A 19,637-nucleotide genomic window follows, 5' to 3' on the forward strand; every position below is an offset into this window, starting at 1 on the left:
TTTCTTTTTTTGGAGGGAGGGGAAGAGGTACACACACAGATGACCACCTCTTTCCCCTGAAAAAACCAAGCTGTTGGGTTCCAGTTTGCAAACCTCTATCCAGCCCCCACACTAATAAATCTCTGGGACTATCAATCACCTTTGTACAAGTCTCTCTTCTCAAAGGAAATGGGCTCGCTCTCTTCATTAGCTGCCTGTGTCTACCAACCATAGCAGGGCCTCATTTCAAGTCCTCTTTGATGGACGGCTAGACTTAGAGGAATATGTATCTCAATCTCAGAGGAGAGAGGACAAGGATTTACTAATTAGACAGGGCAATGCACATTAAAAGTTGGCTTTAATACCTGGCCCCAAATTAGTCCTGCATCTGTGAAGCGTCAGGATGCCTACAAAGCAGTAAGAGCACATCCCACATGCAGGCATGTGCAGAGACGGTGAACGGAGCATCATGAACCCACAACACCTCTTTAGAGCAAGAAAGTGGTTGCAGCGGTTGCACTTCATGCAGGTGGGAAGGAAGGTAGAGAAGACCTGACAAATCCCAGATAACAAACCACAGAACACACTACAGGCAACACTACACAGAGAGAACAGAGTTTCCAGTCTGCCTTCCAGTCTGGAGCAGTCTCACACTGCTCTGAAAAGAAACCAGAGGCAACAGAGCCAAGGAGAGAGTCATAGCCACACAATTCTCTGCACACATTTCCAGTGTCCGATTCCACTTGCAACAAAGATGCAGGATGCCAGCTGCCCAAGGAAGCTGAAGCTTAGGCACAGGCAAGAGGCACTCCGGCATGCTGTATTTTAAAGCATATTGGCACACAAGCCAGATGCACAACTGCACACATTGAGGAGAAATTCCTATTCTTCAGAGGAACCAGTTTCCCTTCAAGAATATCTCCTCCTAGTCATTCACTCCTCTCCAAACTCCAGCCTCTCTGGTCCTGCTCCCATCTCCTCTCTACCTCCCCCAGTGTTTCAAAAGTAGTTTGCTTTAATCAGCTAGAGCCAGACTGATGCATTTGCTGATTTTAAACAGTCTGCCAAGCATCTTTTGCGAGAACTGAAATGGCTCGAGAAGGCTGGGATGGGAGACATCATCATCCAGATGTGTGCCAGACCTAATATGGGAGAAGCCCATCTCTGAGCCACGCTTTCATTTTTAACAGTATTTTCTCTAGGTCTGAAGATATTCCTGTGGGCAGTGTTATGCTCTGTGTCAAAATGCCAAAATTCAGCTGTAAGGGTTAAGTCAGAGATCCACATTTATGAGTTCTATAAATTCCCATCATCTGCAACCTCATCCTGGGCATGCAGATGACAGAGCCTGCACAGGATGAACGCACTGCTGCTGTAAACATCCTCCCACTCTGCTAGGAACCACCTTCTGTGCAGGCAGGACCCTTCCTTCAGCAGTTTCCTACAATCTATATTCCTATGTCTATACATTCCCTCTCCTGAGCTGGAACAGGAACTTTTGTAACTGTAGATTGGCAGAACAACATACGTTGCATACCACACACCTGAAGCAAGTCTGCTTTTATTTTTTTTCCCCACTTTCCTGAGCACCGACTGATAAACAATCCAACCCCTGCTTGGAAAAAAGAAACTGTCTCCCCCTACTCCTAACCCAAAGATGCAATGCAAAACCTTGCCCCTTGAATTCCCTCTAAGTTATTCTTAGCACCCATTTATACATAAAGATGCACATATAAAGAACATCCATGCATGCCTGTTTCTCAGGTTGGCACAAACTATTTGGACCACAATGCTATGCACAAGCCCCAGTGCAGCCACAAGATGTTCCACACTGGAAGTCAGCCATTGCCTTCCTGGGGATATATCTAAATTCCTGTTGGATACAACAGCTCTAGCTAGAGGCAGAATCAGACAGACATGCCTTGAACAAGTGCTTTTCACAGCATGGACTTGATATGCAGTGTAAAGCAGGCTTGAATTGACTCCACTGATCTTAAGTCATAAAACATACATCCCTATGCTTCAAACAAACTAGTGCATTTTGGATACAGGCTACAAATTTGATTCAGCAAGTACTAGCATCAGAAAGGTACCATCACCTGCAGCCTTCTGTAAACTTTTTAGCTTCCTTCAGGAAAACTAAGACTAGCACCTGACTTCATGTGCACACAATCATCACTTTCTTCTCTTAATAAACAGAGAACTGGTGCTTCACTATCATGCCTCTTCCTGCAGCAGTCCGAAACCTTCACTCTGGTAAATTCAGTCCTTTCTCAGTTCTCTTCCAAATATATTTTTTACGTTTAGAAGAACTGAGGACAAGGGGGAATACCCCAAAGAGGCCCAGTGCTTCCCTCCTTGTAATGAAACCCTGTAATGGAATGCCCTGCACTCCAATTAGGAAGAAATGCTAATTTTCTCCAGTTGACCACCCCCTCTAGATGTATCTAATTTGTTTCACTGCTTTCATCTCTCCCCTCCATCGCATTTTCATTTAAAGGTTATGATCTGTTTGTGCCCTTCATGCCGCGCCCTGACAAGACACCCCTATGAGAGGTTGCAGGGGCCACGTCGCCCTTCCTAACCCCCTTCCCAAACAAAAACCAAAGCTTTTTTTCCCTCCACTGCCTCTTTAAGAAATGCAGAAAGATGAAGGGGAGGAGCAGGGAATTCAGAAGACAATAATTAAAAATAAAAAGTAAGCCCTCTTGCCAGTTGGGTTGTTGGTTGTTTCCAACAAAAGGTTAGAGACCTTTGCACCATGACCAACACCAGTATGACCAGTGCAGGCCAGCTGGGAGAAACAGCATTACAGAGCTTTGCTACTTCTGCAGATCCATTTTAGGAACAGCTGCCATGCAAGAATACCCTTTTGCAAAAGGTTTTGAGATACTGAATTGTTTAGCTCCTTGCAAGGTTGGGGAATGCACTCTCTCCCACCTGTCACAAAGAGAGTCTGGTCAGAAAGGACAAGGAAAGTTGGCTTAGCTGAGGAGAAAGTCTCAGTAAAGCTCTTCCCCCTCCTCTCTGAATGGGTTATGCCTTGTTTGGGGAGCCTGTGTTTTGATAAGTTCCTTCAGGAGAACAGAGGCTTGAGCTGGGTAGCATAGCCTTTGGAATAGCTCTTCATAGCATTCGTAAATTTGTGCTGCCGTGGTTCTGGCTGCCTGCGGGCAAGCTTGTAAATCCTCAGGGCAGAACCCATCTGGACAGGATGCCTGCCCAGAAGAGCTTTCTACAAAGGCTGTATCTGTAGCACATATGAGACAGGCATCCAGATCATCATGCTGGTGCCACACCACTTCCCATAAAAATTTCAAAGGGCATTTTCACCAAAAGAATATAATTTAAAAATAAAAATAAAAATCCAGCCACCAATCTACCTCTGTTTCCTCTGACGAGGCCCCTTTGCAGCCTGCCCCAGTATTCTCAAACAAAACAGTAACCCTAGAGCTGAACCCTGGGTCTTCCCTACATGCACACCCTGCTCCTAATCCAAGACATTCATTACTTGTGTTCAGCCTCTCCCTCCCTTCACTTCAATTCTCTCCTTCAATTCTTGTCCATTAGAAAGGAAATCCCTGATCTACTTTCTCTAGACACAAGTTTCACCACACATCTGTTATCAACACCCTACAAGTTGAAAGCACCCAAAGAACCTCTTTGGAGGCAATGCAGCTAAGTGGTCCCTGACTGAAACAGAGTGGGAACTGCTGGGTTCCACCTGTGGCACAGCCTGCAACAACCACCCTCTTGGAAAAAGGAGAGGAACAGCTGGATACATTGCCCAGGCCAAGCATTGAGCAGCCTGTTCTTGGACAATAAGATGAAGCTGGAAAAGTACTCCAAGAGTGTTTTCTGTTATTAATAGGCACTTTGCTAATACTGCCCAAGATAGCCAGCTCCTTCTCAGTCATTTCCTGCTGCAGCCCCTGAATCCCGTCAGTCAGAGCGCTATATGCTCCATTACAAGCTATTTCCTCTCTACATTTGCAAAGCCTCCAAAAGCTTTTGCAGAAAGTCCTGATGATCCCCCCTCCTGCCCCCCTCCACAGACACAACTCCCTCATAACTCGACTTTCTGGGACCACAAACAGGGAGCGGGTAGGAAGCACACAAAGATTTACTCTTCACAGATAGCACCCTTGCCCTTTCCTCCCCCCTCAGGCCCCCTCTCTATCTGGTCTATGCGAACAATCCCCGAGTGGGAAAGAGCGTTTGGAAGAGGCCTGTGTCTGGGCCAGCCGCCTTTCATCCAGAAGATGCCTCTTCCCGTTGGAAAATACAAGCATTGTGTGAAAACATTTTAATATATTCATACACATTCCTATAGCTCACAGGAGCGAGTGGGTCCCAGCACCCTCCCCTCCCTGCCTTCCAAATTATTTTCATAGGCAGCGATGCACTGGGAATGCCACCTGTTTTCTCGAATGCCCGCGAGTATGTAAATTGTGGGAATATGCAGGCCAAGCGCTGTGGTTTTATTGTACTGCAGAAAAGATTTTACTAATTACTTGCCTAAACTCCAAAGCAGTACGCCTGCTTTTTTACAAAGAGGGAGAGCAGGGAAGGTGGGGGTGGTGGGAAGAGGAGGAGGAGAAAAAAAGAAGGGGGGGGGAAGACAGAGTAAAGGGAAAGAGGGAAAAGGAGAGGGAGCGCAAGGGATGCATTTCAAAGTTTCTCCAGCAATTGGGGGGGGGGGGGGGGGGAGCTGGGCCCAATGTGAAATCATAGAGGTCAAAGGTGGGTCTCCCTCCCTTGTGAGAAAGTGGTGAATCAGGACGGTTTATCAAACGATCATTTTCTTTTGAAACTGGGAGGCAGCGGCTGGGACAATTCTGCAGATGTGCTTGATGAGTTCGGGACAAAAATGGGCCGCCTCCTCCCCCCCCCCCCCCTTTAAGGTCTCCCATCAGGGGTTGCTTCTCCCTCCACTGCTTCCAGGACCCTCCCCTCCCTTCTTCAGTGGTCAGCTGAGACCCCCACCCACTGATCGCCTTTGTATTCCTGGCCTTTGGACACACTGACAGGGCCCTTTATGAGACCCCAATCAAGACCCCCATGTCACAGGTACCTAGTAGAGATACCAGACCCTTTTCAAATGAGGAACAACAAGGAAAATATGCTGGCCCATTGTCCCAGCAAGGCACCAAGGGAGATGAAAGGGACAGGCTGCTCCCTCTCCCCAGACTGCCTGCCAATCAACCCCAGTTATTAAGGTCACGATGTGGAAATTCTTTTGACCTACACCTAATCAAAGATGCACCAGGGCCTTTTGAGACAACATGGGGGAAGGTAGGAGGGCAGGCATCCCCCCACCCTCCCCACCCATAAATACAGTGGAGCTTCCAAAAAGAATTTAGTAGGAGTTACCCCAGTTAGTGCCACAGCACACTTGCCCCAAGTACCGCTGGGGCAGCCGAGCCGGGCTCCATGCTTGCATCCAACCTCAGGAGAGCTTAAACTAAAAGCTTTCCTCATTGAAAAGTTATAGACTGAGCAACACTGGAGGTGGCTCAGAAGTCACAATCAAGGACCCTGCATGACAAGTACTAAGCATCCTCTTTCCCATTCCTGATAACTTTGGTTTGCACAGGCTGTAGGCTTCATGAAACATGCTCAGCACCATCCAACGTTGGGCCCTGAAGAAGAAAAACTCAGTGGGCAGGAACCTATGAACCTCCAAAATCTGAAGCACCTGGAAGAGTGGATTGATGCCAGCAGTGCAGTGCAGACGTTCTGAATCCCCCTTGCATTATACAGGATGAAGATACTATGATGACGTTGATGGTGGTAGTTCTTAGGACTATGCAGAAATCTCTCAGAGAGAAGTTAGGATCCATCTGCAGTGACAGAGCAGTCAGATGGGTGGTACAAAACAGTTAGAGCATGGGTCAGATGGGATCAGAGAAGTACATCCCACCACACAGCTCCAGAGCACCTGGAACATGGACAAGATCACCTGCCCCTGAAAAGTTGTTCTGGATCACTCACTGTCTGAAAGTCATCACCACACACTCGGAACAGTTAGATATGATACTTCAGCCTGACAACAGTGACACAAGAACTACAGACTACAGTCTGTGGTAGTTCACACAAAAGGGCAAAAAAAAATCCAAACCCCAGAACAGAAACACTTTTCAGCATACATAAGAGGCTTCAACAAGGGCATGATTTTGAATTAGGTCCTCCAGAAGAGCCACATGGTATAAATCATGGCCACCACCTGCACACCTCAGACCAATCCTGAAGAAACAGAGACTTCTGGCACTCCTCTTCATGCACTGTATCTACCACCAGGTAGGGAATACCCTTCCTGATCCCACTGCCAGCTTGCTGCTCTCATCCTGTTGGCATCCTTCAAAGCCCATCTGGTTCAAGCTCTTGGTGAAAGGCAAGCAAATTTGGGGTGGTGGTAAAGACACGAACAGTGTGACAGTCACAGCAACCAAGCTGCAGGTTTCATTATGCTAAACACTTTGCTCATGTGTGGGGTCATCTTCCTCTGCCTTTTATCCACTTTTAAGATTGTGAAAGACACCAGTTCAGTGCTACTCAGAGTCCCACAACTCCTGTCAGAGAGCCTGCGGAAGGTAACAGCCTACCAGTGATGACCAACTGAGTGGGAGATGAGAAGTGGAAGATTCCAAAAGAGCTTTGGGACAGACTCATGTGTTTACATAAATTCTACTATACTGCTTCTCCCCTGCAAGTCATTGCCATTCCTAAAATTATCCCCTTGTTCTTTGGCTCTTACATAATTGTTGAAGCAGGCGGAAGACAGTTTTTTTTCTTCTTGATGTTAAACCAACTAGCTCCTACACCAGAAATCACTTAGCTAGAGCAAGGCATGACCTGGTTTAGGCTGTTGTAAGCCAAGATCCAGACGGATACTTCAAAACAGCTATCTCCTCTACTGTTACAATAAGGTGCAGTGCTCAGAGCAGACATGACTTCAGCACTGCAGCACAGAAGACAGAGGTGAGTTTCTTAAGGGCAATATCCTCCACTATCGCCCTCCTTTCAAATGCCAACAGCAGACTGAGGACCAGCCCCCTGCTGTCCTCAGAGTAAATCAACACTCCTTTAAAGGGGCTAGGCTGCTATCTTAGGACACTACAGCTCCACTTCCCACCTCAGTGAATGAGCTTGCATCCTCCAAGTGACACCTCCAGCCTCATCTGGGAGGAGTAACAGTGGAAGCTGAGCCTGGTTAGAGGCATCTGCACCTGGGGCTCTCACCATGCAAGAAAGTTCCATCCCTCTCTGTCCCTCCCCGCCCCCAAGAGCAGCCCTTTGAAAGGCAGGGGAGGGAACAGACACTGCTCTAATTGTAGGAGTGGAACCTGGCATCCTCCTGCCCATCTACCTTTGCACTCCATTTCTGATTCTCTTTGAACCTCTGGTACAGCTTGTTAGGTCGCTGCCCTCCTGAGAGATCAGGAAAAAAAAAAATACAGCAGTGATTACTATTGTACACTGATTTGCAAGCTAGAAAAAGAGAGAGAAAGAGAACAGCCTCCATGTGTCAGGCTATGAAAGGGCTGCGACTGAAGCTGCCTGAAAAACAAACCCTTAATTTAAATGTTAATGAAAGTGCTGAAGAGACATCAGAGGCTTTAGTTTCTCTACAAGGAGCAGAATCATCAGGTCTAGAATTTATGGTCCCCTTCACCTCCCCTCTCCCCTTCTCTGCTCCATCAGCCAGAGAAGTTAGGAAAGGCAAAAAACCCTAATTTTAACATTAACTCCACACTTCCACCCTGGGATGCAATTGCTAAATTATCTGTTGGCAGGACACTGATCAAAGGTGGAAAAACAAAGGCACACTGCACAGCCAAGCAAAGGTAAACAGCAGCTAAGGTCTGGTGAAGTTACCTTCTCCCCCTGTGTACTTAAAAAGCAAAGAGAAAACGATCGCAAACTGGAAATAGAAACCTCAAACCATAAGGCTGCCAGCCCCCTCAACTAAATTTCTTCTGTCACATCGATTAAACAGACATGGATTCTCCTGTGCAAACCAAGCAGCACAAGAAAGATGCTTCCTGCAAGCTTTCCGAGACAGACTTTTCCCTCAAGCAAAGGGAAAGATGAGAAAAAACTGCAGGGGGAGGAAAAAAAAAAAAATTCAATATGCAACACAGCTTCACAGGATTAGAAACAGATGTCTGGGTTCTAACTCAGTTAGCTACTGCCTCCTAAAACCTGCTCACCTGCCTGCAACACTAGTGAGCCAATTCACACAGTCACAGAAAATATATACATTAGGGTATTGGCCAAAAGTGACAAAAAGGGAGCAAGTCATCAGTTGTGTGAGCTTCAGAGGGCAAAAGAAAGAAACTGAAGAAAGGTAAGTTGCAGTTTCTCAACTTATAGAAGTGTTTGCATATGTGTTTGTTTCTAGAGGAGAGGGAAAAGGGACATGTATGTTCATGTGTTCAGCCATGTGAAAAAGACCAAATAGAGTCATTATCGCACAATTAAAGAAGGTAAAACAAAGTTGTCTTCCTCCCAACATCAAGGCAACAGTCAGGGCACATGGATAAGACACAGGTGTCATTTTAGCTCCAGAGGGGAGAAACTGATACTCATTTCCTGCTCTTCAGCTTTGGGGTGAAAGAGCACCAAGTCAGTTATGACTATTGCATATATCTAGAAACCTGCATCCAGATCACTCTCTGAGGTCAGTAAGAGATGGTAGTTAACGCCACCACTAACTCTGCAAGTCCACCCTGGGATCTCACAGTTGAGCAGGTTCTTCCTGCCCCTGCTTAAGAAACAGCTGCAGGTCAGAGTACCTTCTCAATTATTCAAACCGACCAGGCTCTGCAGAGATCCCCAAGGACATATTGCTGCTTGCTGTTTTGCTGGCAATGCAGAAACCAGAATAAAACCCAGTTACTTGTCCCAAGTCCTAGCAGACTCAGATTGGGTAACTGCACAAAGCTAGGTCAAAACAGAGCACTACTACAGCCAACAGCTCATCTTGATATGCAGTAAGAGGTATCTGCTGATAAAAGTGGAGCAAGAAATGAGGGTGAGGGGAACATTATCAAACATTTTAACTGCTGCACATCAGGCTCCAATTGTACAGTTAAAACCACTGCAAAGTTGCTCTGACTCAAGTGGGTTGTTTTGCTTTAATGCAATCTGCAAGATCAGATTGTTTCACTTTCACAAAAAGTTTCCAGATAACCATTAAAAAGAAGCCCTCAAAATTAATCATTTTGATTGTTCCCAATGGAGAGAGGCCCATTCAGTCAAGGTGCCTGTCAGTAACCCTTCTCTTCCTTCCTTCCCCCAGCAAGTTTTGGGTATGTTTTACAATTTGTCTGAGGTTGTCCACAGGGGCAGAGGTCTCCCCAGATATTACTTCCCCATAATATTCCATGGGAGAGGCAATTAGGTTAACAGATATGCAAATTAGCATGTTAAAAGAGAGGAGTGAAGTCTCAACTACAACACTGCATAAAATAGAAGAGATACAGCAAGCCTGGCTTTTTAAATTCAGCTGCTCACAGAACTACTCATTTTCCTTTAAATTAAACATTCAATGCAGATAGCTAGTCTGTGGTACAAACTTTCCTCCCCTCCGGAGTAAACCTGCACTTCATCATGGCAACATTTGCAAGGAGAGGTCATGTACTGCAGTAGACCAATGACACAGTTGGAAAAGGAGAGACCATCTTTCAGGCTTACACACTCAAAGCAAGTCTCTGCCGCAATAAGGCATATTACGGTTGCCTGACATTTCCCCAAATCGCACCAAAAGTTCCTAGCTCTCCATCTGTAGTTGCATGTTGAAAAACATTTTTGTGCCTCCATCATCTCTTTTCTTGATTTTTAAATAGCAAATGCCAGTGGCCAGACCCAGCAGGAGAAGCCATCTTAGATTTGAATACTTTTTTAATCCAACACCGAAGAACTTCTGAATCCAAGATTAATAATGAATTTAACAGCAAGGTCCACTTTTTTCTTTCCCCTCCAGTTTACAAGCTTCTCTATCATTAGGGGAAAAAAAATTGCAACAAATTTTCCCCTAAATAAAGGAACATTTCAGTAGTACAACATATATCATAAGCCTTATGTTTCTGCAGCCATAAATGCCAGGCAATTGGACCTCATTTTCTCCATAAACCTATCCCTCAAATTAAATGGTGTACAGTGGTCACTTCTCTTCCCTGGCTACTGCCACCTTAGGGAATCACAAAGCATGAAGGTGGTGCCACTATTCCACTAGAAACCCCTGGGTTTGCCTCACTTTGCACATTTGAATTGGTCCACTGCACTCAGGCTTGCCCTGGTCTCTAAGCACACATAAGTCACTGCAGTAAGCACCAGTAAATGAAAGTTTAACATCTGCATGATGCAGAGTTCAAAAGGCAAATGAACTCGGGGGGAAGGGGATTACAAGCAGCTAAGAAACATGGTTTAGGGTACACAGCCTCTCTGTAAGTACAGCATTTTACTAATCCATGGAGAATAACAGGTCTGGAGACCAATTAAAACAGTTGCTGGAGCAAGCTGAGGCACCCTATTTTAAGGATACTCTCAGACTCTTCTCTAGTCCCTGATGCAACAGGCAATGTGGGACCTGCTGTCCCAAGCCCACTGACCAGTGCAGGTATGCAGAAGTCCTGCTGAAAACCCAGAAGGAACACAATTCCCTCCCCATCCCCACTACCCTGTAGGGCACTGTCAGGGATCCCCAAAGCAATGAAGCTCCAATAACACACATGAATGTGAAGGCACTTCCATGGCTGAAAAGGTTATACAAAGGACTAAGCACAGTTCTCCCCTGCACATCAAGAAGAGAAGATCCAGTACTCTTGGTCCCCTTTTCCTGCCTTTTACCCTACTTAATCTCCCTCACGGGCATCATTCTGTTTGCAGATCCTCCAAGCATCCAGCCCAGCATCACTACATGAAGAGCAAGGAAGCCTCCTCCCTCGCTCAACACATCTGCAGGACAATCTCTGTAGCGACACAGGCAAACGGCGGACAAATCAAAGCAGAATACTCAGGAAAGATGCTTGAAGCCAGAGAAGCTGCAAAGGTCTCTGAAGTTTACAGGCACTGTCCACTAGACCAGCAGTCCAGCAGAGCAGGACCTACAGCAGACACAGCAGAAAACCCAGCTGTGGGTCAGGAGTGCATGGCATACTTTCTAAGGAAGCTTCACACAGAGGAGTTATCACTGAAAAGCAAGAAGAGAAGTTTCAATCCTGCCCATTAACAGCTGAGGTTCAGTAAGAATACAACCCTGACTACTCTAGAGAGTCTTAGTCCTGGCAAACCTCCAGGTCAGGAAACTGCAGCCTCTCCAAAGCACTTTCCAATGGCTAGAGCTAGAGGAGCCCTCCCTGCTCCTAGCCTACCACGCACAACTGCTTTGAGCTGCTCCTGAGCTCTATGGACACATAGTAGAGAGAGCTGGTGGGTTCTCAGCAACAATGGCCCAAAATACGTAGGTGGTTGGAGCCTGATTCTACAGCAGTTCTACACCAGCAGAACTATCTGTTCTGATGGAAGAGCTCTCAGTTTACACCAGCACAACTGAGAAGGGAGAATTGGAATGGCATGTCAAATGTTTAGGAGGAAGTGGAGGTTATAGGCCATGTTCAGCCTCACTGAGGAACAAACGCATCCAAACTCTGGCAAGAAGGATGGGGACTGCAAGGGAGGAAAGGCTTCACACCCAAGTGCATAGGGAATGCCTACGGGTGAAATATGGGCTCTTGCAAATAAAACAGAAAACACAGAGCTCCCCAAAGCAGACCTTGCTAGAAACCAGATATTATCTTCTTGATACTCACCCTCATTAGACAGCAAGCAATAAAACCTATTAGTGAAAAATTCATCTCCCCTGCCCCTTGCCCTGGCCCTCCCCCATCACATGCCCTCCTGCTCTGATCCTCTCTCTCTTCTAGGATGGCTGTGATTTGTTCTGAGAAGGGACAGGTTTATAGGTTAGCCGACACCTTCTCTCTGTGGAATTTTAATTAACTTCTCCCATCGTCAATATGTTAAGGAGCAGGGTTCCCATTATACGAGGTCAGCAGCGTGTTTCAGGCCCTGCTATATCAGCCGTCAAATTGAAGAATTAATGACGTGGCTAATTGGCTCTAATTCTCCACCCCCCCCTCCCCAAAATATGGAGGGATAAGGGGGGGGAGGTAGGGTGGGCTAGCGGGGGAGGCTGGTACAGTCCACAGTCTCATATTAAAAAAAAAAAAAAAAAAAAAAAAAAAAAAAAAAGAGTGTGCACAATTTAAACCCACTTGTTCATGGGGTAGCTGTTCTACTACCTCCCATTTATCACCCTGCAGGGAAGAAAGGGGGGGTGGGGAGACTGTGGGTAAATATTGTGACAGAGAGTGTGCACAAGCGTGCACACCAGGGAGAGGAACACTGTCCTGACAAGAGGCCACCTCAGTAGGTCATCACTTAGGAGTAGGAAGCAGCATGCCACTGGGCTCTAACCAGCCACGGTGCTAGAGCCGGAGCCTGTCTGCTAGAAAAGGGGCCCTTGCAACACAGAAGGCAGCAAAGGACTTCTGTCTTAACTTCTTCCAGCAGCATTAATGCACATGGCACTTCTTCAAAAATACTATCTGTCTCAAACACTTGGAGCAATGTGACGAGGGAATGGCAAAATCATAGCAGGCCTCGAGGGTCATTCCCCTGATAATGCCATTAGCTCTGTACCACTAAGTTTCTGCTGCTTGCAAAACAAGCTTAGAAATCTAATGAGGACAGCAGTTGTGGGAAGTATTTTGGTTTTGCACAAGCCTAAAATTCACTACTTGCAGATATCACATGGGCAGCAACAACAGCTCTTCTTCCCCCCTTCCTTGAGGAAGGCTGAGAAAGAATTTCTCTTGCATGCGGAAGACCAGCTTAACAGTAAACCAAAGAGACAGATTGTTGCTGGTCAGTGTAAGATTTTAACAGCGAGAGTTTAAGTTTCTCAGATTTTTCACCTCCTCAAGAACAGGAGCACTTTGAAAAACACCCTGGAAGATGCTGGTGTAGGTACTGCCCTTGCCTCCCATGCTTAAGTTGTAGTTGTAACATTAAGCCTGCACTAGAAGCACAGGGCTACAGGCAATAGAGGCTGGAAAACTTCATCTCTGAACTCCACTTCCATCTTTCCCAGTTCAGCATGTTCAAAGGAAACCGAGCTCTAACCACTGCACACAGCTCCCAAGCAGGGACCTTTTTGCTTGGCGTATCTTCTGCCAGAGAATGAGAATACAAGTTGGCATCTTTTCACTACAGAAAGCCTCAAGAGGATGCAGCTCATTGCCTCTAATTAGCAAGTCAGAGAGTTTGTTCTACAAGTAAGAAGGAGCAGGTCCCACCTGAGACAGTAACAGGAACACAGGGCCATTTTCACAGCCTCTTTATGAGCTAATCACTCCACTGTTATGGGGAACAAAGACCACATGCTCTTCCCTGAGCTCCTGCTGCAGGCACAAGCACCTGATCAGCCTCCACCCAAATCAAGTCCCTGAAATGTCACACTGGTGCCTCAGAGATATTTGTGGACACACAGCCTACCCAACTCCTTTACTTCTCTGTTGGAAATTGGGAATAAAGAGATCGCAGTTACCTTAATAATGGGCTGATAGCAATGGACCACACTCGATCCTCTGTCTGCACTGTATGTAGACACTGCCCAACTCTGCCCGCGGACAGGGACCAAACCTAAAGAGAGAGATGCATGTTATGCCACATCACCCAGAAGGTGCAGAAGGTAGGATGCACCCTGCTAATGTTGTGCTGGAAAAGCTGCCAAAACTGCCATGCTCACCTTCCCTGAGATCCTCTCCCTGAATTTCCATTACTTATTTTTGAGGAGCAGAGCCTTCAATCACTGGCAGAAACAAGCACTTGAAGTTACACAGAGATTCAGCTTATGAGTATGACCTTCCATCCCACTGGTAACAGAGGGAGCACCCCCATCACCAGATGCTCTCTAGGGCAGCACTCAACACAGACACTTCTCATCTTCTGTAGTTAAATAAACAAGAAGTGGGATTTGTTCAGATCTCTGCCGTTCTCTTGAACAGCATGGGAAGACTTCGTACCATCCCTGAAAAATTTCCATTCATATTATCTATAAAATTAATCATTCGCTATCCTGTAAAACAGTTTTTTTATAGACCCACTCCCTTTCAACCAATTTTCTTAAATGTACCCCAGGCTATTTTCAAGTAGGCCCCCCTTGCTCACTGACAATGTGAGAGAATCTCTTCCCTCCCCCATCAGCACATACATGCACATCCCCTTGCACCAGTTCACCACACACCCCCCTTTGTTTCTGGATCCTAATAAAGCCCCCCAGATTGCTGGGGCCTCTGTTTGTGGCCCTCATTTTCTCCACTTTGCCTTCACTCTTGGCCCACAGGACTCAAGCCCCCCAGTTCCCTGTAACCAACTGCAATGTTTCACTTCAAGACTTCAAAGCTGGGAGTGCCCTATTTGTTTGTTTGTTGATAATGCCCAGGATTGCAGGCTATTCTTGTCAGCGGGGAATTTAGCACCTAGTGTCAGCAAAAGAAGCAGAAAAGCTTAACTCTTTTAAGGCATCCCTATCTCCTACAGGTTAAAAATATTGCTCAGAGCACGCTATCTGGTACCTATCACACAGGAATGTACATTAGCAGCTCTTCAGGGCTTAGTCCTAATCAACACTCAGCAGAGCCCTCAATAGCTTAGACACTTAGAGCCCCTTTAAAAGGCTGGTAGGGATTCCCTTCCACCCTCCAAGAGTCTCATTCACACAAACAAGGCAGCCTACAAAAGAGATGATAAAAAATAAGAGATGAACATCCCTAGAGCCTATGCTGTGGGGACCACTGGGTGGGCAAGATCTCACACTAGCTCCAAGAAAAACAGCCTTAAATTCCCCTCTGGCCTTTAGGAATTTGTTCTCAAGGTCGGGGAGGTCTGTCCTCCAGCTGCCAGGGAAGCAGCAAGAAGGTGTTCTAGCAAAGAGGCTCCACAGAACAGAGAGAAGCAGCCCTGCTTAAGTATGAGACAAAGCAGCATTAAGGCCTCATTTCCAGGAGACAACAAGCATCGCCAACAGTGCCCTTCGCATCTGAGCACTGCTCTACTTGGGAGTGATTTTACCCAGGAGTACACCCATACAGAGGGACCAATGAGAATAGATACAGTCATGCTGCTCAGCAGCCTGTCAGATAGTTACCTGTTACCACACACTTCCTATAAAACTTTGAGAGAGACATTTAAGTCTTCCTTTGCCCCAGCTTCCCCTCTTGCAAAACAGGAAGAGCAGTTTTTCCTCTTACGCCCATTAATGCTCTACTATATGTACCAGGGACCAAGAATATCCACCAGCCCACCCTGAGTAACAGCCAAAGCTTTCAACATATAGCAACCACTTCCAACAATGAAACAAGTGGTTGTGAAGATGCTAGGAGGTACTGCATCATGCTAGCAGGACAAGGTTAAACACCTGTGTGGAGTTTTCTAAACTACTAAAACAGAGCTGGTTACAGCTCAGGAGAACAACTCTCCAGGTCCATGTAGGAACAAAGCACTGCCAGCCAGATCCAGAAGGACAGAAATCAACCAGGTCCTCCCTCAAAAAGAAACAGCCAAAAATTATGTGACAGGATTCAGTGATGCCAACTGGAAGAGAAAAATGGGAGCTAACAGTATTCATAGTCTAACTTCACTCCTGGTTTGCAAACCAAGAACCATACAAAATTACAAGAAAAAACAACAAAAAAAACTACAACAAAACACACACACAAAAAACAAACAAACAAAAAAACCCCCCAAAAACACAAACCACAAATAAATAAACCACAACCCCACAGATTTGGAAAAGACATCATGCTATCCCTTAAAGAGATTGAATATACAACAGAGTATGTGAAGCAGCACTGCATCACAAAGCAAGGATACGCTTGAGATACATACGGCAAATTTCAGACTAACTGGCATGGATCGCTGCTACAGTGTTAAACACATGTACAGTGAAAGAAGCAAAACATCAGCTGCTGCCTTCTGCACTTCCTAGTTTAAACCAGTAGTTGATGTTGTAAAGTACTGCCAAATCTCTTTCTTGAAAGTTTGGCACAGCAAGCATCTTTTCAGAGACATGAGCCTACTCCAAGATACCCAGCACTCCTCCTGCAGACACATGAGACAGAGCTCACAACAGTGCTGCTGACACTTAAACATTCATGGCACAAGACCTCCGAGGTCACCTCTGCAGCAGCACCTGCTGGAACATCACTGCTCACCTTCGCTGTTCTGTCCCGGGAGCCGCTGACAATGAGGCCACCTTGGAAGTCCACACAGTTCACCTCCTGTTCATGCGCAGAGAACTTAACACTGTAGGAGCCATGGATCTTGTGAAGGACAATATTTCCATCTCTGAAAAACAAATCCCCAGGCAGGGAGTCTGTATCAGCTGCATCTCCCTTGGACATGCACCTTCCATTAGTGCTTAGGAGTGCCACAAAAACACCAGGACTGATCTCTCATGGAAGCTGAAATTCATGCCTCCACTCCTCACACATCACCTGTTCTCTTGCAATCCCACATCTGGCCAGTCAAAGCCTGATCTGCCACACATGAAAATTTTCCTGGCTATCTTTCCACCCTCCACTTTGTGTTAAGCTGCAGAAACTAGCAGAGCAGCCATTCCTCCTCCTACTGCTTTGAGCTTGCCAGAATCCTGGCTAGATGCTGAATGGCTGGAGTAAGGGAACAAGTGAGAAGTCATTCTCACCCATGTCCAAGCCTCAGCTTTTCATTCATTTCAGAGCAGCCGTGCAGGGTATTGTGCTTTGAATTAACTACAAAGACATTTAGACTTTTTTCAGCCAATGCAGTTACTGGAATTTTAAATGCACGCCTTCATTTTCACCTGAGTTTTGGGCTACAGTTCACAGGGGACCGAGTCTCAAGATATCCAGGGCAGCCAGCCATGCTTGCATCTCCCAATTCTGTGCTTAAGTGCTGTGTATATTAATAGCTAAAACTTTATAAATAACAGTTCTGTCATTTGCTGTAATTGAAAAAGGTCAGTCAAATGCAAAATTAATTGGAGAAGTATGTGTGTGCTGGAATGCTTGGCAGTTTTCCCCTTCTCTGCAATTATATCAGTAGGTCTAATAAACATATAATTGTCTCTAGAAAGCTTTATGCACTACTGCGGTCCCAGTTAACCAGCAGTTCTGAATATTACAACACAGTCTAGCTAACCTGACCCTAACAGGGAAAGAAATGAAAAATCACACATCAGTCAGGATTACCTGATCAGTCAGCCCTGATTCACTAATCCTGTGGACATCTACACAAGTTCAAAAGAGAAAAGGACTCTCTGTAAGCTCAACAGCATAAGACTCAGCTCCTCCACTGCTGTAGTAAAAGCTTTTTCAGGACAGAACCAAATCATAAGAGAGGAAGCAGCAGCAGTTGAACACAGCCAAGCATGAGGACACTGTGTAGCAAGATTGACCCCTCTGCTCTGGGCTGGAGTTACACAAAACCTTTCCAACTTCACTGCCACACTCCTTGGGCTCCTTCATTCACGCAACTTACCCCCCTCCACTGACGATGTGGGAGTTGACAAGAACAAAGCGACATACGTCCTCCTGGTGGCCGGAGAAGATAGCTTGAGGGTGACGCTGCAAACCCGTACCGTCTGGGCAGAGCCGGTAGGCCTGGATGTTCTCCGCTTGAGACAGATAGAGATACTCACCATCTAGCTCCATCCAGGGCATCAAACTGCAAACAGACAGCAGGTTGGGTGGGTGCAAGAGTGGGGAGAAGAAAACAAAAAAAAAACCCCTCACACACAAGAAGAAAAAAAAAATGCATATATAAACATATCAACAAAAGCAAACGCCCACTCAAGAAAACTGTGAAGTTGGAGCTGCTGGCCATATGCAAAAGCAGGGCTTAATATAGTAGCACAGCTAAGCAGTAAAGCTTCTCCTGCAACATACAAAGCAGATCACATTGCTTGCATTTTTCTAACCAAGAGCTGAGGAAAAGGAAGAATGGAATCTCTGAAAGAGAAGATGGCCAAGAGTCTAGTGAGTTTAGATAGGAGATACTTAAGGCTCCCTGACCCCTCTTCATGAGTCCTCTACTTTTTAAGAAACTAGACTATCAGGCATTTGCGAGCTATGCCGAGCATTTCTAACAGAGCCTTTAATATGAGGCTCTTGGTGCAAACAGTCAGTCTTGATCCTGCACATTATTTGCTGATGCCCGGCAGAGACCACAAAAGTGCCACTGTTTCACATGCATCTGAGCAGGGGAGCAGGTCACATCAAATAACACAGGTCTTCCTACAGACAGGAAGTCCTCCACCTCCTACATTCTCTGGATGCTGATACGTAAAGCAACAAGGTAAGCCTGATGCTGTCCAAGAACTTTGTGCTCATCATGTAGAGGAGGTATTTTTCTACGTTCGCATCACTTCCACCGCTGAGCCAAAAGCAACTGCAGAGCAAGCTCTTGATTCCTGTTGCCAGTCTTTCAGAAAAGCCCATACACCCTTTCTGCCCCTTGCTATCTACAGGACAGTGGCAGGTTCCTATGGACAGGTTCCAGGTCAAGAGCAGTGGACTGCTAAAGGAACTGTTCCAAAGTGCTTCGAAGATTAAAGTTCTAAGTGGAAAATATGCTTCACTTCCTGGGAGACCAAGAAGAGAAGGAGACACTCAAGCAATGTCTGAATCAAGTCTGTCATCACAAGAAGTTTCTTTATTCTTGAAAAAAAAACAAAATACAGAAAACAAAACAGGCTACAACATACACTTAGGCAGTGAGCTCTCTGCTCAAGATCTTGCTTTTGTGTAGCGACCAGAGAATCAAATAGCAAATGGGCCTTCTGGATACGGCAAGGCCAGATACAAAGAGACATGGGGCTCGTGTCCTATGGGGCACGGATGCATGAAATTGTCTCCACTCTGCAGTCATTGCCGAGTGCACCAATACCCATGCAAACATTGAGCAAAACTAGAGCCCTTCCATAGAGCAGCCTTTCAGTTTTCAAACTATTCAGGAACAAACTGTTTTGAAAGCAGGGGCGTTTCTCATAAAAAAACTGTCTCCCTCTTTTTTGCAGATCATTCATCCTCAGGTCATGATTTGCTGTGTCAGCAGAGCCATTACACACAACCACACCTCATAACATCACAATAAGGAACTGGAAACAAGTAAAGAGGACAAGATTGCTTATTAGATAGAAGGTTTCTGCTTGCCTGCATTCATCTCCAATAACAGGCTTTTAGTCACATGGACAAAGCAGTTGAGCATAGGTTATAGTGTTCACCTGGGACTTGAGCATATGCAAGGAAAAAATAAGAGGCATCTTTGGAGCAGCAGCTTTGGTTTTAGGCAGGCTTTGATTTCCCCTTCCTTCCTCCACTCCTACACAGTTCTCTAAAAGCAAGTGAATATCCAGCTTACCTAGACTACAGCCAGTTTCTGTGGCTCTCCTCCTGCTGCAGTTTAGCTTTTACCTTTTTCTATGGCTTTTTCATAAGGAGAAGTAACAAATTTGAAGCAGGATAAATGAAAATTAGAGGATGCTGTTTGGATGGTGGCCTCATTAAATCAGTCCTTGCCTTTTCACTTGGGAAGCTGGTTTAGTAATG

General features: G+C 45.9%; 1 protein-coding gene across 1 annotated transcript in view; it reads right to left on the bottom strand.

The window, feature by feature from the left end:
• Positions 1 to 19,637, bottom strand: part of FBXW4 (F-box and WD repeat domain containing 4) — a 63,549-nt gene that overhangs the window by 31,928 nt on the left and 11,984 nt on the right. Inside the window, 3 exon segments of the mRNA XM_030030228.2 lie at positions 13,595 to 13,689; positions 16,263 to 16,395; positions 17,569 to 17,754. Of these exon segments, the coding sequence (XP_029886088.1) occupies positions 13,595 to 13,689; positions 16,263 to 16,395; positions 17,569 to 17,754 (414 nt within the window).

Source organism: Aquila chrysaetos, chromosome 11 (genome assembly GCF_900496995.4).
Source record: "Aquila chrysaetos chrysaetos chromosome 11, bAquChr1.4, whole genome shotgun sequence".
NCBI classification, from domain to species: domain Eukaryota; kingdom Metazoa; phylum Chordata; class Aves; order Accipitriformes; family Accipitridae; genus Aquila; species Aquila chrysaetos.